The sequence below is a fragment of the Aaosphaeria arxii genome (genome assembly GCF_010015735.1).
Source record: "Aaosphaeria arxii CBS 175.79 unplaced genomic scaffold BU24scaffold_1, whole genome shotgun sequence".
Classification (NCBI taxonomy): Eukaryota; Fungi; Ascomycota; class Dothideomycetes; order Pleosporales; genus Aaosphaeria; species Aaosphaeria arxii.
The window spans coordinates 2321178-2337054 of NW_022983474.1; the positions used below are offsets into that span (position 1 = coordinate 2321178).

At 51.5% G+C, this 15877-nt stretch overlaps 5 protein-coding genes across 5 annotated transcripts; 1 reads left to right on the plus strand and 4 right to left on the minus strand.

Moving 5' to 3' along the window:
* Nucleotides 1-1004: 1004 nt before the first annotated feature.
* BU24DRAFT_457178 (uncharacterized protein) lies at nt 1005-1925 on the minus strand (the record flags this gene model as incomplete). The annotated part of the gene is made up of 2 exons (XM_033531514.1): nt 1005-1537; nt 1634-1925. 2 exons carry the CDS (start codon nt 1923-1925, stop codon nt 1005-1007), a joined length of 825 nt encoding a protein of 274 aa, XP_033389515.1.
* A 647-nt stretch (nt 1926-2572) lies between these two features.
* Nucleotides 2573-3969, minus strand: BU24DRAFT_16389 (NmrA-domain-containing protein). The gene is made up of 3 exons (XM_033521413.1): nt 3223-3969; nt 2802-3117; nt 2573-2731 (listed from the first exon to the last, which is right to left on the minus strand). The coding sequence occupies exons 1-3, from the start codon at nt 3849-3851 to the stop codon at nt 2663-2665; spliced, it is 1014 nt and encodes a 337-aa protein (XP_033389516.1). The 5' UTR covers nt 3852-3969; the 3' UTR covers nt 2573-2662.
* A 3891-nt stretch (nt 3970-7860) lies between these two features.
* Nucleotides 7861-10914, minus strand: BU24DRAFT_416842 (asparaginase-domain-containing protein). Its single transcript, XM_033526557.1, has 3 exons — nt 10426-10914; nt 9108-10322; nt 7861-8522 (listed from the first exon to the last, which is right to left on the minus strand). Exons 1-3 carry the CDS (start codon nt 10528-10530, stop codon nt 8250-8252), a joined length of 1593 nt encoding a protein of 530 aa, XP_033389517.1. The 5' UTR covers nt 10531-10914; the 3' UTR covers nt 7861-8249.
* A 957-nt stretch (nt 10915-11871) lies between these two features.
* Nucleotides 11872-13384, minus strand: BU24DRAFT_16466 (uncharacterized protein). The gene is made up of 2 exons (XM_033521418.1): nt 13360-13384; nt 11872-13305 (listed from the first exon to the last, which is right to left on the minus strand). Exon 2 carries the CDS (start codon nt 13040-13042, stop codon nt 11915-11917), a length of 1128 nt encoding a protein of 375 aa, XP_033389518.1. The 5' UTR covers nt 13043-13305; nt 13360-13384; the 3' UTR covers nt 11872-11914.
* Nucleotides 13385-13585: 201 nt separating this feature from the next.
* Nucleotides 13586-15115, plus strand: BU24DRAFT_416845 (uncharacterized protein). The gene is made up of 2 exons (XM_033526558.1): nt 13586-14667; nt 14727-15115. The coding sequence occupies exons 1-2, from the start codon at nt 13878-13880 to the stop codon at nt 14903-14905; spliced, it is 969 nt and encodes a 322-aa protein (XP_033389519.1). The 5' UTR covers nt 13586-13877; the 3' UTR covers nt 14906-15115.
* The last annotated feature ends 762 nt before the right edge of the window (nt 15116-15877 follow it).

Sequence of the window (15877 nt, forward strand, 5' to 3'; positions counted from 1 at the left end):
CTCACCCTCCGCCCTCCAAACCCCCCTCCCCTCCCTCCTCCACCTCGAAGCCCTCTGCGCCTGGACCCCCTCCGACATCACCGCCCTCCTGCAAACATGCCCCTCCCTCCTCTCCCTCGCGCTCCTGAGCCCCGTACCGTACGCAGACAGACTCCCAGACATCTTCGAGCGCCTAGGCCGCCACATGAAGCACCTGCGTAGACTCGACGTGTCGGAGCACGAGCGGGTGGATTTGCATGCGTATCGGTATGCGGCGGGGTCGAGGGCGGGGGCAGAGAGGGAGGGGGTGCAGAGGGGGAGGAGGGAGGCGCAGGCGAGGGTTGCGGAGGAGGCGTTTGGGAGGATGGGCGGGTTGGAGGTGCTGTGGATTGGGGAGAGCGTTGTTGTTTCTAGGGGGAAGGGGGATGGGGAGAAGGAGTTGGAGTGGGTTAGGGGTGGGGAGTTGAGGAGGAGTGCTTTTGGGAGTATGTAGGTTGTTGTGAGGTGGATGGATGGGGTTATGGTTTCGATGTCCTGCATTATATGGACTATTATATGATGATGGATGAAGTGAGGATGGCAAGATATATATGAAAATAGCAGGAGAGTGATTATGTTTGATAGAGCTTAGAATGAAGTTTCAGTGAACAGGCTTGAGCCCACCCATATGTTCCTTTCGAATCTGGCCAATTGATCGTTGAAAGAATGCTGAACCCCTTCACGTACTGGCGTGACCATCTATCAATTGACGACAGAACATCGGTCAACTGGAGTCAAGCTCTGTCCAAAGACATGGAGCTTTATAATAACAGCCTCAGTCAGGTATGTCGGGGTTTCGTCCATGAATCATTCATTTCAATATCTGCAAGTCCGTAATAGCTTAAAAGTCGAACATTTTTGTACATGCTATAGTGATGCCATACATATAGTACAATGCGGCACATCTCATACCAGAGACATGATATCGCCCAGCACCACATCCTCTCCACCATCTACCATCTCATCTCATCCTTCAACGAGACCATCTACCTCTTCTTGCCCCTACGGTTCCCGCCCTTCGCCGCCCCAACAGCACCCGCCTTCTTCTTCCCGTCCGCGGATCCCAACGCCGCCTTTTGCCTCAGATAAATCCTCGTGACGTTCTCCACGCTTCCCCGATCATGCTTGACAGTCCGCATGAACGTCAACCTCGCCCTCCTAGCCCGCTTCTTCGCCCTCTGCACCACCTCGATGCCCTCCACCAGCGGCGAGTACACCTTATACCACATCTCGACGCCGACGCGGGTGAGCTGCCCGCGGAGCAGGATCGCCGTGTCGACGCCCCGGCGCCGGATGTTGATGCACACGCCGGCGAAGGGGTCGCCCGTGCGCTGCCGCACCAGCAGGATGTCGCCCACGCGGGCGCCTTCCGGGTTCGTCTTTGCGAAGAGCCGCGTGCGGGCTCCCGTGGGGTCGAGCTGCGCGATCGAAGAGGTTGTGACGGTGGCGATGGGGTCCGGGCATTGCTTGTGGATGGAGGGTTTGGCGGGGTGGAGGACGATGCCGGAGGTGTGGCGTTCTGTGGTTAATATGTTAGCATGGATAAGAGATACTGCAACCCTCTGTCATGAAAGATAGTGAGGAGTTGGAGGGGAAGTAGGTTTCCAAAACTTACTTGTCCGTGATGGCAGCACGGAGAATCGACTAGATGGTGTGTCTTTCTTGCTCCATGGGGCCTTGCGGCTCGCTCGCTCCTTTTCCAGAATGCTGGAGACTTTCGATTCGGTCAATTGCCTCGAGGCTTCGGGAATAGCATCTGTGGGTGCGGCCGCGGCGTCTTGATTCTGGGCGTAGAGATGTGGATATAATTGTTTGTGCATCTGGTACGCGAGCGAGGTCTTCTTGGGAACTGCTGCTTTTGATGCGCCGCGAAGGACCGCGCGCGTCGAAAAGGCTGCTGTTGCCATTGGGCCGGTATGTAGGTTGGTCTTGCGATCCCCGTCTCTTCCTTGTGCCTGTTCGATAAGTTGAGGTTCAGAAAATCATCAGGAAGCCTGAGCGGGATGACTAATCTGTGGCGCATGGGACCTAGAAACGCCACACATCCCCCGGCTTGATCGACCAGCACACAATCAAACATCAACCGCATGTACACGTTACCGATCATGGATGAATAAATGTATTTCTTATGTATGTTTCGAGAACATGGTTTTTACCATGTAATTGACTGCTTGTAGACATTGCCGCAAGCATAACCAGCCTCGTCAACCAATTGTTCCCAACCTGACTCGGGGAGGAAGGAGGAAGAAGATCGAGAGTGTATACGTATGTGTACGTAGGAGAATTAGAAGATGATAGGTAAGATAGAACTTTTTAAGTGCGATTGATGCACAATGCCACCCGCCCACGCAATGCCGAAGTGTTTTGAAAACCTAAACACCATGCTGAAATCAAAGAACAACACATATAAACCCCCGCCAGTGCAGCCGCTATCAGAGGAAAAATATCGGACCGTGGGAACCATATGCTTCTACACCCACAGCTCTCGCGAGAAGTGGTGAGATTGAGATCGGCATGAGAAACCAGAAAGAGAGTCGCCGCTGGTGATGGGTGATGAGGAGGACGTGAGGAGATGAGGATGATGCCGCCATAGAGTTGACGTGACAGAAGGAAATACGATATCCGATACGCCGAATGGCGATGCTCAAAGTCTCGCTTGATTGAGCTGTTCAGTCAGGCCCACGACGCCGTTGAATTGCCGTTGAACTTCACCCTGGAAACACAATACCGAATCAGCAATTAATCGGCAAGTCGAGCTCAACTTCTCGCGCCGGGGTCTCTACCTCCTCCATCCATGTCAGGCCATTCGCCGCCTCCTCCACTGGGAACACTTCCCGCGCATATTCCTCAAGGTCTCTGTTGCCCTCCCATAATTCGAGGGCGACGCCGGGGCAGTCATCGATCAATTCAGGTCCGAAGTAGTCCGCTCGCTTGTTGCCAAGGGTATCCTCAAGGGCTGACAGGTGCTCACGGTAACCAATAGGAGTTGGGACGTTGATTTTGATGGGCCCTTGCTTGTACTTGACAGGTCTTCCGAGCCCACGGCTGAAGGCCTTGCAGACTTGTATGGGAGTCAGAACGGCGAAAGCCAGCGGAATTCTAGAGCGGTCAGCTTCATGAAAAATATGCGGGAGGGAGGGATTTATAGCACGATCTTGTGGACCCGTAGGGAATGATGTTAAATAAATGGTTGTGTGTACTTACCGTCTGCCATTCCATTTCCGAGGGCCTTCCTTGAAAAGCTGGAAGACGGCAGGACCGATGTCGTGCTCAGAGTCCAACCATGGAAGTTTCTGGTCTGGGTGGAATGGTGCCTCCCATAAGAAGCTGCCGTCCGGTTTGTGCTCCATGCGGAATAACGGGAAGTCGAGGCCAGTGAAGTTGTTGTGATAGATTCCGCAATACACGAAGGTTGCTGGAAGTCCGATCTGGCGAATGTACTGCTCGACGGTGAATTTCGGTGCCCACAGTGGTAATGAGCGATAGTCATCTCCATATATCGAATGATCTGGCATGCTCGAATAGATGTAGTGCTGAATGTTTGCCTTTTTAGCAGCGTCGGCTAGCGCGCGTCCTACCGCTACCTCGTCGCCCCAGTGTGTGGTGTTGATGAATGCAATTTGAGCGCTCCTGAATAAGTCATCCAGGAATTTCTTGTCCTCGAGTTGTCCGATATATACGGTAACGTTGGGCAAATCTACAAGTTCTTGGGCTACGATTCCATTCAGATCCCGCATTTGCGCCCGCACTTGCCAACCCAGGGCGGCTGCAACGCGAATGAAGCTCGCCGACTGGCGGCCATTGCTGTTGATAGTTACGACTGTTCTCTGCATTCGTAATGATGTTATTATTTTCTAGATTTCGTAAATTCGTTCAAAGACGTAAAACTCGCTCTCCGTTCAAGAGCCCTGGAAGATGGTGGTGATGTCTCGCAGCAATGCCGCGTCTCGCGCCGAATCTGATAAGCGGCAGAGCGGTGATTCTCGATATAGTGCAAATCCGGGGGCAGTAGATGGGGTGTCGGGGAGGTGGTGTGAAACTGGAATTATGACCAGAGGATGCAGGATATATGTCAGGCAAGACGCCGTGTAAGTTTGGGAAATGGTCCGTTCGCCTGGAGATAAGGATGCCAGACAATGTATGGAGTAAGGTAATCGGCAGGGAAGTTCAGGTGTGTGTTGAATGTGGCGGTCTGCCGCAATCGGCACGTACAGGTGTGATTCAGACAAGGGCTTGCACGTGCGGTGGTGGCACAAAGACGAAGCCCAAAGACCTTTGTGGAGGATGGGAAGACCAAATGAGATTGGATTGGAAGGTCAGTGGCACAACCGAATCGAAATTGCGCGGAGCCGTGAAATAAACAGAGAAGTTCTTTCAGACTTGGTGGCTCACGTGAGCGCAAAGGTAGTGCAAGTGGGTGCGTTAAGATATGGAGACTTGAGTACCTAAGTACCTAGATAGATATATCCCAAGGTTTTGGTCGTTCTGTTCCAAAGGGTGGGCGGATAGAGAGAGCCAGGAGTTTGTATGTGTGTGTGGTCGGGTTAGGTAGGGTGAGCGGTTGGATGATTGATTGAGCGTGTGCGCGTGCGTATGGGAAGACCAAGTAGTCCGTAGAGAGAAAAGAAGAGAGTCCAGTAGTGACCTATAAGAATCGGTTCTGGCCTAATAATGGTGACGGATGTGGGAGGTCGATCGGTTATTGTTGAATAAGAAGAACAGCATGGAGTATATAATAGTTGTGGTAGTACTCCGTAATTGCAGTAGCCCTTTTGATGTACTCCGTAAAGGATAGCGACAGTTGACTGGCACGGTACTGCAACTAATTACTGCACATACATACGGGCACGTACGTACGTTGATGGTCACAGGCAACAATAAATGCAGGGACACCAAATGGCGGGCGTTGGGCTGGTAGGCTAACGATAAGGTGCAGTGTTCCGTACAGATGGGAGAGGTACGTCTGTATGTGCGTGTATGTATCTCGAAGGACCCGGGTAGATGTAGATGTAGATGTAGATGTAGATGTAGGAGTAGTTGATGCGTGTGCCCCTTAGTACCTGGGTAGGTATGTAGACCCTCAGATACTTAGAGGGGGGTACTTTGGAAACGACCAGAAGGTTACTAGAGGTTGGATGGTTTTTCTCTTCTTTCGATCCTCCTTCTAGTGATTAGGCGGTTTTGCGGGAGAGCAGAGAGCGGTTTTTAAAATTTAGGGAGTACTACGGTAGTAAGTACTACTCGGTACTTGAATGGTGGTACGAGTAGTAGTAGTAATAGCCTGGGACACCTTGGTGGACTGGTGGTGGACTGGTAGTGGATTTGGGTGGGCTGGTGGGTTGGTACGGTAGTGTATGTAGGGACAATAGGCACAGGTAGCAATAAAATACCTACACCACGCAGTACGAGTAGTTAGTTAGCAGGCACAGGCTTAGGGAGGAGCTCCGGCTATGGTTTTATTAAGTGCAGACATGACTTTTGACTAGAGGGAGGGCCCGCCCACGACGTATATTTCTAACTTGTGCCTCCTCTTGGTCCTGGGGGATGAGCCAGCTGATGCTGGGGAACGGGGAGCGTAGATGTCCAACAACATCAAACCAAGACATGATGAGAGCATCCATTGCCGTCGGCGCCGGAGAAGCAGGAGATAGCAAGATCAGAATTTTCTCCCAGGGCAAAGCAAGACATGGCGGCCATTTCTGTGTCACAATTTGAGAATGGAATTGCGGTGTTGGGGGGAAAAATTACATAATAGCAGGTCATTGGGAGCGAATTGGAACGAATTGGTTGCGAATGGGAGGGTGGAGGGGACGGACCGGGTTAATTCCATCATCATCATCATTGAACATAACATCTCAAGGGAAAAGCCAAAAAGGCGAAACCCCAGCTCACCACGTAGTCATGTATGCATGTAGTAATAATTATTATCATAAATAAAATGAAAAGCAGAATTCACCAAGAACTAGTCCCAGATCCGCTGATGAGCAAAGACTTCACCACTATTGAGTTATGAGTTATTATGCCTATAAAATACACTAAATAGTAATAAGAATTGCATCATCCACCCTACCGAGCCTACTCTACTGTTCCTACTCGTTCCTGCTCGTACCTACCTGCCTACCTGAGTACTCACCACGACCACCTTGCTTGCTCAAAAAGACACCAAACTACGCTGCACTACACTACTCGTACTCTACCTTTCCGACTTCATACAAGTACAGCTACTCCACTACTCCACTGCTCCATCAAACCATCTCTCCCTGGCTCGTCTGCCTGTCTCGTCCCTCTCCATTCATCGCAGGCACGCGGCGGGCTAGATCACTACTAGGTACATGCTACTAACTCGAATATTTACTCACCCATTGCTCGCACGGTACAAATACAGACCCTTCGACCTAGTGATACATCTACACAATGAAGAACAAGCAAAGGCCTACGCATAGCACAAAGAATCCCAAAGCACCTTTAGCCCAGAAAAGCATGCCAACGCCTCAGCCGACCCGCTCCTACGATACAGTACATGTTATCTTTCATCCTCGGCATTAATGAAATTTCATGTTGTCATGCATCATACATACCAAATGGCACAGGTGGTAGCGGGGGCATAGCAGAAAAAACACAGAAATGTGAACGGTGGACCGACCGGCAGCGGCAGCAGCATCATCCATCCATCCATCCATCCAACTGTGCGGGGAAGATAGGACCATGATCACTGCTGGCGAATGATGGAGGCACCCGTGTGGATACAACATAAAGTGTGGACGGATCGGAGTGGATACAATAGAGTGGACACACATAATAGTGGACACGACACGACCGCCGTCAATCAACACTCATCAACACTCAACTTGAACCAACCGACCATGGCTAACCCACCGGCTGGCGAGCCGATCACTCAACACCACCTGTCCGGCCACGATGTCAGATTCTGCGCAGGCCGCAACTCGTCGTCCCTTCCAATTTCTCTGCGTGCTGGGTGGCGAATCAGATCCGTTCCCTGGCGGCGTGCACAGAGAAATGCCCTATCGTGCAATGCCGCCCATCCATTGAGACCGCTCCGAAGTCATTCATCGCCGCATACCCAAGCGCGCAAATAATGACCGTGTGCAATAATGAATATGGAATACTACAAGGAGGAAAAAAAGGAAGGTGAAAAAAATAAACAAGATTGAATGATTTCCTCGCCATCGCTCGCCATGCATCGACTTCGCCAAAACATGTGCCAACTTTCTCCCTGCAACGCCCAAGGCCATGCCTTCTCCATCTCAGGCGGGCAGGTTGACACGCGCCATCCATCGTATTCGAGCAAACCGCATCTTCGAGTAAGTGAATTACCTTGTTGCCAACAGCCCAACACTTCAACGCTTCAACTCCATTTGGAAAGTTATAAGGTCCCGCTGGGCCCAGGTACTCGTGATGTCGCTAGCCGTGATCGGATTCGGAAGCCAACCCGCAATCGAGAAAAAGGCTGTTGCTCCTCTTCTTGCAGCCCAGGTAGACCACGGAAACCATGTTATTATACATGTAGTCTAGTGGGCTCTGTGTAGTGCGTCACCAGACCTCATCAACCAGACGAACGCCAAAATGGCGACATGTTCGGATCCTTTCTACTTCATCCGCCCGTCTCTCTATCTCGAAATAGTCTTCTGATCCGATACACATGAGTCGAGGAAGAAAGTACTTGCTGCACGTGCAGCATGCCGTTCAGGGGATTTTAGACGGTGTGTACTGTGTACTTCGTTCTGTATGGAGTACACATTACAGTAAGTTCAAATCCATGACAATCACAGAATCTACGCAATTCATCCATCTATCCAGCAATAAATATAGAATAAGGATCTGCTATCTACTCTATACCCAGTCCTCCAATCCCATTATTGCTGCACCAGTGCGCCACGTCCCAGACTCGTTAGGGACGCCTATGCATATCAACCGTATGTAGTCTGGACTAGCCACGAGCCGATGTGCACGGGAACATATGCCTGCCTTAAGGACGGAGTAGCCTCATCAGACAGGGCCACAATTACCCGTTCTACGTCCCAGCAGACTCTCGGAGGAGCGCGTCGATCGCTCCGCTTGTTTGAACAAGCATGCAAACTGGCACCGACTGTTTGTTGGACTGGACTGGACTGTACCTAACCTATTTGTTTGCTGTCCTGCAGTGTGATGCACCATGCTGTACCATACGGTACCGTACTGATGCCGCATCTCGTGTAGCAACCACCTTGACCTCAGCCCATTGCAGACGCCCACACGGCAGCGTGGCCATCCGCAACTCCATTCCCATCCCCATCCTCCCCAGACGCATGCAATCTTGCAGAAGCCATCTCGTCAGAGTGCAGATGGGCACCGGCGTCGAGGAGGACGTCGACGTGATCCTTCAACCCCGCAGCGGCCGCCAAGAAGAGGGGCGTGTGCCCATTGCGATTGCGCAGGTGGATGGATGCGCCCTGGGCGAGAAAGTCGCGCAATATCTCAATGTTCGGTCCGCTCGCCGCCAGATGCTGTGCAAGGTGCCCTACATGTCAGCCTGTGTTGTTGTTGTTGCTGTTGCATCGCCTGCAACCCGGCAGGATGGATATAGGATACGGGGTTCTCTTTAGATAAGGAAAAATGAAAATAGAAGGAGAGGATTGGATGGACGCGTCTTCCGACAATCAAAACCTGGACGCCGCACCTCATTCCTTCGCCGTCTCGCGTCATTCGTCGGACGTGGAATTAATCCGGTCTCTTGTCTCGCTAAGAGACGACAGACGACGACGAGACAGGCGGACAGACGGCACGGCTGGGCAGATATCTGAATAAGTAGGTGGACATGCACCCAGGAAAAGGTACTGTCTGTAGGCTCGGTGAACACATAGGCTGTTGTCCCATGGTACACCAATTCCCCTGTTGTACGTCCGAAGCCGGTTTCCCAATTCCTTTTCGTGTGTACAAAAAAGTATGACAACGATAAAGATAGAGAGATAACGATAGCGATTTGGTGCAACCGTCAAACCTTCTCCCCTCTTTCACTGGCCACATGGAATGGCCAACATCGGGGAACTCGTAAAGCAAAGGGGAACATTGGATAATGCAAATGCACTTACCACAGGCGTGTTCAGATTATAATCTGCATCGTTCAGCAGCCATCGAGGCTCACCCCTAATGATATCTCGCGTCTGCTGAAGATTCCCCTTCTGGACCGCATATCCCAACGCGGTCAAATTCGACAACTCAGGCGTCAACGTGCCGCTCTTCGGATGCTCAAAATGCGTCCTCGAAGCCTCGGTGAGCTCTCCCCGGATAGACACCGACATGCGCTTCGACACCTCCTCAGGCGTAGCATCCGGCAGCGCCAACAGGTACGCCAACTTGGTGAGCGCCGCTTCGGACGTCATGTCCTGGCCGAACACGACGCCCGCTCTGCCGAGCATGGTCGCAGGGGCGTACAGCGGGCTCACGCTGCCGCTCAGGCACTGCGTCACGTTGACGATGACGATGCCCCTCTTGACGGCGTCGGCCAGGACCCGCGTCATCGCGCTGTCGGGTCCCCCCGGCGTGTTCCCCGCGCCGAAGGTCTCGAGGACGAGGCCTTTCAGCCCTTCGAGCCGGAGCACGGCGTCGACCATTTCGGGCCGCATGCCCGGGAAGATGCGGAGACAGGCGACGTGTGCGGTGTCGAGCTTGGTTTGGATGTTGAAGGGCTCGACGACCGTGGGGCGGTAGACGAGGTTCCATTGCACTTTGGTGCGCAGCGATGTGATGGTCGCTAGTGGTGCGATGTTCGGGCTCGCGAAGGCCTGGAAGTCGTCTGCGGATACCTTTGTCGTCCGGTTGCCGCGGAACAGTTTAAAGTTGAAGAACAGGCACACTTCTGGGATCATGAAATGTCCCGCGATGATTAAGGAGCTGAGAAGGTTGTCCTGCGCATCGTTCTGGAGTTCCATCATGGGCGCCTGCGATCCAGTCAAGATGACGGGTTTGCCCAGGTTGTGCAGCATGAAGCTCAATGCTGAGCCGGTGTATGCCAATGAATCCGTGCCGTGTAGGACGACGAATCCGTCAAATAGTTGGTAGTTCCGGTAGATGGTCTTTGCGATCTGATCCCATCCTGCCGCGTCAATCGAGCTGCTGTCAAGCAACTTGTCGAATTCGAGCACGCAGTACCTGACGCGGCGGTCGTAAGTGCTCTTTGGGCACCTCAGGCTCTGTACTGCCTTTCGTGTGCCTTTGTCGTCTATTACAATTTCCAAGGGCTCCGGGTACGATCCATCATTGAAACAGGGCCTTGGTGCCAGTCCAGCCTTGAGAAATCCTCGAGCCTGTCAAAATGTTAATCACGTGAATTCTAGTTGTCTACTGCACATGGACGCTCAAATCGTAGCTGTCTCAGTTCGTCCTACTGGGTGAGCATTGCGGACTTACTGGAATAAGCCCATTTTCAGACTTCTGCATGCATATCGTACCACCCGTGATAACGATGAGAACGCGGGATTCCGGAAGCTGGACTTCTGCAAAATTATCGTCCATTTTTCTGGTAGGAAATTTTCCAATGGGTTCTGTAGCTCTTTCTCCGGGCCTGATAAGTCCTTCTGAATTACGTCAAGTCGGGAAACGCTGGGTAGGAAACCGATGATATCACTTTTGATAAGAATAGAAAAAATTGGGTATAAGTATGCAAACAACAAGGACGTAAAAAAATGTTAGAAGTAAGAAGAAAGTGTCTCAAGACTGAACAACGAATCTTCGAATATTATCTGCCGCGCTAATCAGAGTATTCTGGAAGCCATGGAAGCATGCATGTGTTTTCTCTGTTGCGCTACTCGTGTGCCGGCAAGGACCTTATCAAGAAATCTCCATGGGAAATTTTGCGGTTTCGTTGCAATTTTTCCCCACTAGGCTGCTAACACTCTGTTCCCTTTGTCTTGCTCACCCCCGGTTTCGCCGCCGCCGCCGGGGACGAGGGACAGTAGAGTAGGTAGATAGCCAGCCCCAGTCCAAAGGTTCTGGAAATTTAATGCGACAGCCGGTAAATGCAATTCATTGCCTTCCAATAATCCCACGGACATGTTTAGTGAGCGCATACATATTGTCTCTCCCGACATTATTTCGTTTCCTTTCGCTAGCTAACTTCATGACGCTTCTTTCTAAGTACAATAACGGACTAAACCGTCCTCAAGTCCAACCACCCATCGGCCCGTTCACCTCAAGCGTCATGCACACGATCGGGTAGGGCTCCACTGTGCACCATTTCCGTTACCCCTTCAAAACTCCTCAAAAGCAATCGATTACCCCTCCAAAATTCCTCACAGGCAATCGATTACCCCTTCAAAACTCAATGAATTACCCCTTCGAAATTCAAAAGGGGATAAAAGGGAAAGAAAGAGGACGAAGGAAAATTCTGATGGGTCGTATGCCCGCCCCGTTGCTCGCGGGTTTCCCCTAATGTCCTGATTCCTTTCCTAGCTAGGATTTTTTTACTTACGAGGGTTTTTGATGCACACTGACGACAGGGGAAGATCGTGTACGGTGCTAGGTACGATGTCATAGGGAAAGCATCGGCTTATATCAAACGCGTAATCCGACGAGCTCCGACTATGCCGTATGTACGTCGTAATCAGCGCAATCAATATCGTAAGATGTGCACACGTGCTCACGACGCTCAATTGTGTCTCAAGATGCTCGCTTGCCAGCTGCCTTTGCAGCGGCCTGTCAGGAATGTCAGTGAGGGCCAGATTCTATGTACCATGGCTCTGGCAGTAGTCCCTGGAAGTGTTAAGTATGCAGACATGCTCACGCTCAACGAGTTGTTGGCGATTGGAGCTTAGATATCCTCAAGAGGTAGGTGCGATCCGGCATACGCAACCAACCCTTCTTTCTTGTTGATCATGTCTCGAGTGGCAGAGATACATTGTCAAAGAACACTTACCGCGCGAGCCTTTTCCAAGGACTTTGCTTCCATCCAATTCTGCTTGACCCATGCTATCGTTTCGACTTCATCCTCCAACTGGCAAGACCATTTGGGTTGATCTTCAAGCAATGGCTCGAAGCCAATATACGGTTGTCCTTTTTGAAACTTCACCCAGCGCCTGAGCGCTTTGAGGACGAGGGCCAACGAACTACCCTCCACTGGAAGAGCTTCTCGAATCCGTTGCCAGAGTTCGAGTTCCCTCTCGCGGAGTAGGTGTTCTTGGATCATCGAGTCATATACGTCACGTTTCTGGAAGGTGTCGAGAGCCTCGCTCAGTACTTGTTGACGAGTCCACAAAGTATCCTCACTTTCAACCGCCCTATCCGCCAGAGAAGGCACATACTCCTCCACGAACTTGCTATACAGCGGTCGTTTCCGCTGGCGCGCTCGATCATTCGCCTTCTCTTCTCTGTCCCGCAGTCCCGCATAGGCTACGAACCGACCCCCGCAGATCCAACTGAATAGCTCTATGTCGGTCTCGAATCCAGCGGCGTACTTGACGGGGTCCATGCCATAGAACTGGATGGCCTCCTGGGGACTACGAGTGAGGAATATGAGAGCCTTTTTCTTGTCGTAGGGCTCGATCTCCGCGACACGAACATGAAGGCCTTTGTCGTTACAGATGAGGCCGAGGGAGCGGTGGCAGATGCCTATGATTTGCAAAAGGTCGCCATCGGACTTCATAAAGCATTCCCATTCGAATAGAGCGACGCGGTCGGGGGTCCCGCTACCAGGGGCAATTTCCACGTCGACTTGGACATACTGGTCTGGAGCATCTGGGTAGGGGACAGCATATGAATGCGTGTTTCCGCAGTCGAGACGACGTGCAGCGCCTAGCAATTGGTGCAGTGATTCGGGCGTCCAAGGGCACAGAGGACCCTCGACCAAAAAGTCTATGTCACCGAAATCCAATTTTCCGGGGGCGTCTCTGGGGATTCTAACCTGGCGGAATATGGTAGCGAGTCTGGCGTGGAAATCCAATGAGAAGTGTCGATAGACTTCAAGCGGCATGCGAGGGACGTTGAGAGGGGTCCCGTTAGGGCCCGCCTGAGCGAATGCTTTACCCCCCATAGTAACTACTGTAGGAATTTATCCTTCCTTATCTGAACCAACCAAGCGAACTGTATTTGCTGCGGTGCTTGACGGGAGATGTCCGATTATGGCGAATCTCAACAAAAGATGCCTGGGCGGGGGGATGGGATAAGCAGGCTGGTTTCTAAAGATGGATTGAGTTTCTTGTTGAGTCTTATCGCAGTTGGTGGACTGTCTAATGCAATCTTGTAGATGTATGTTCAAGGGTGTCAATGTCTACTGAGTGATGCTTCTGAGAGATGCTTTGCGTGTTAATGTCAAGAAACTGAATATATTCCTCCAGTGTAAATACATACAATCCAAATAGGCGGAGTCACCAAATGTTTTGTTTTGCGCTATGACTGGAGATCAAGCAACAGAGTGATGCTGTGGCGGCTGGCCCGTGCTTCCCCGTAATTGTGAGCTTATCCCTGCAGGCCCTGGAATTTTTTTTGAGTTGCTCGGTGTCCCACTTGCTCGCTCAACAAGAACTGCTTGTAACAGACTTAACTCTTAACACATCCAACAATTTGTGTACCGACATCAAGCCGCGCGTGCAGGTGATAAGTTGAAAGATAAGACAAAACCGTAAGTTCTATCAAACAAGACAGAATCCCACCTTTAGCCCAATTCCCCGCATCGTCATTCTCTACAACAATGTCAACAATAATAACAAGGCTGCTTAATGGAACAACTAACGATTACAGAAACAGAATAATACCCATCATGGCTGAAATGACTGTCGAGGAGGTCAATGCAAGATTCGAAGAACTGAGCTTGCTCGAGGAAGACTTCGAAGAGACCGAGAATGAGATCAGTAGGACCTGCCCACCACATGCCTCTCTTCCTCTCAATCAAGACTGACGAAAAATCGCGCAAAGTCCGTAAACAATACGAACTCAACGGACCCCTCTACAAGAAGCGCGCCGAAGTAGTCGCAAAGATCCCCCACTTCTGGGCCCTCGTCTTGGAGACCGCGCCCCCAGACATTGACAATTTCATCCAGCCCTCAGACTCGAAGATCTTCGCCGACTGCCTCGAGACCCTCGACGTGATCCGCTTCGAGATTGACGAGCCCAACGGCTCTCCCCGCAGCTTCGCGATCAAGTTCGGTTTCAGCGACAACGAGTACTTTGAGGACAAAGTCCTGGAGAAGAAGTTCTGGTACCGGGTCTCGTCCGACTGGGAGGGACTTGTTTCCGAGCCCGTCAAGATCAATTGGAAGAAGGGCAAGGACATCACTGAGGGAGTCACAGACGCTGCCGTCAAGCTTTTCAAAGCGAGAGCCGCGAATGTAGGCTCTGGAACCGAAGACAAGGACTTGCCCGCGTACAAGGAACTTGTCAAGTTGATCGAACAGTCCGATGAAGCTTCGAACAACTTTTTCACCTGGTTCGCTTTCGTCTCGAGCTACAAATTCATCACCGCGGAGGAGTCTGCGATCGAGTCTAAGAAGAAGGCAGAGCGCATCGAGAAGCAGAGGCGCGGCGAGAAGGTCGAGGACCTGCCAGAAATCGACCATGACCCGACGCTGGACGTCCAGGAGGCCGAGGCTTTCCTACAGGGTGACGAGCTCGCCACTCTTATCGCCGACGACCTGTGGCCGTCTGCCATTAAGTACTTTAGTAAGCATTCTTGAACTGCCATGTACCGTGACATGTCAGCTAACCGATGCCTTCTCTAGAACACGCGCATGAGGCCGAGGACGACGACGAGGAATTGTCCGATCTCTCAGTGGACTATGGCGATGAGGACGGCGATGACAGCGACGAGGACATTGACATCCGCGCACTCGTAGGAAAGGGAAGGCCAGGCTCAAGCGGCTCGCCCCCTCCCAATCCCAAGAAGGCGAGGAAGGCATAGAGAAGGAAAGAAAATTATGGATTCACTTGGAGGGCAGCAAAAGCTATGACGATGAATGATGATTGGTATAGTTTGGGATTTGGCTTTGTTCAAATCTATAGATGGGATGGCCTTGATGAGGGGTGGGCTTTTTATTTAGATTTCGACTACTCAGGTACTAATGAGATGACGCTTGAGGTAGTCGTTAATACTATCGCTCGTTTCTATTATCTATTCCTTGATGCTGTTCCGCAGACCATCTTTGTGGGACGCTGAGAAGTCTGTTGAAAATTCATCTTACAACTGGGCCCCACGAGACAATACTGGGGGCCTCGCATTTGCCTACTCCAAAGTACAAGTCATTCGACGTAACAATCTCTCCCCATCGTCTTCTGCCCTATGTAAACAAATCCGTACAAGTAGCTCCACCTCCGACCAGGTTCTCCACAAACCCGGGCATATCGGGCCCAAGCTCCCTCAAGCTCTAGCATCCAACCCACCAATCATCAGTCTAATCCTCTGCACTAACCTCTTTCCTGGCACGGAGCCATCACCTCCATGTATCCCTCCCAAGATGTACCGGTACTCCAACGGTCTGCTGCGCCGCATCGGAAGGCAATGGATATTCAACGCCAATGGGTCTTTGTATGATCCTGATGTCTTCTCAACCCGGGAACGGTTACATAGATCGACTTAGGCTCTCTTCCTAACCTATGGATGCCCTGGAGCAATTTATTTCCCTGCGAATGGCCAGGGATAGCTGTGTTCTAGTAGGGAACTTTGAGCAGAAAAATATGCGGATGGATGCACGCCGAGGTGGGGAGTTAGGGTGCAAAGAGGTAGTATGATGTGATGTGATGTTTGTCGCTCACAGGTCTTTCGGGGGCATTGAGTAGCGGGGAGGAGACATTTAAGGTACCAATTCGCTCTATTGCTTCTTGCATCTGCTCTGGCAGGTTTCTCTCTAGATTCGTTACTTGTTTATGCTGATAT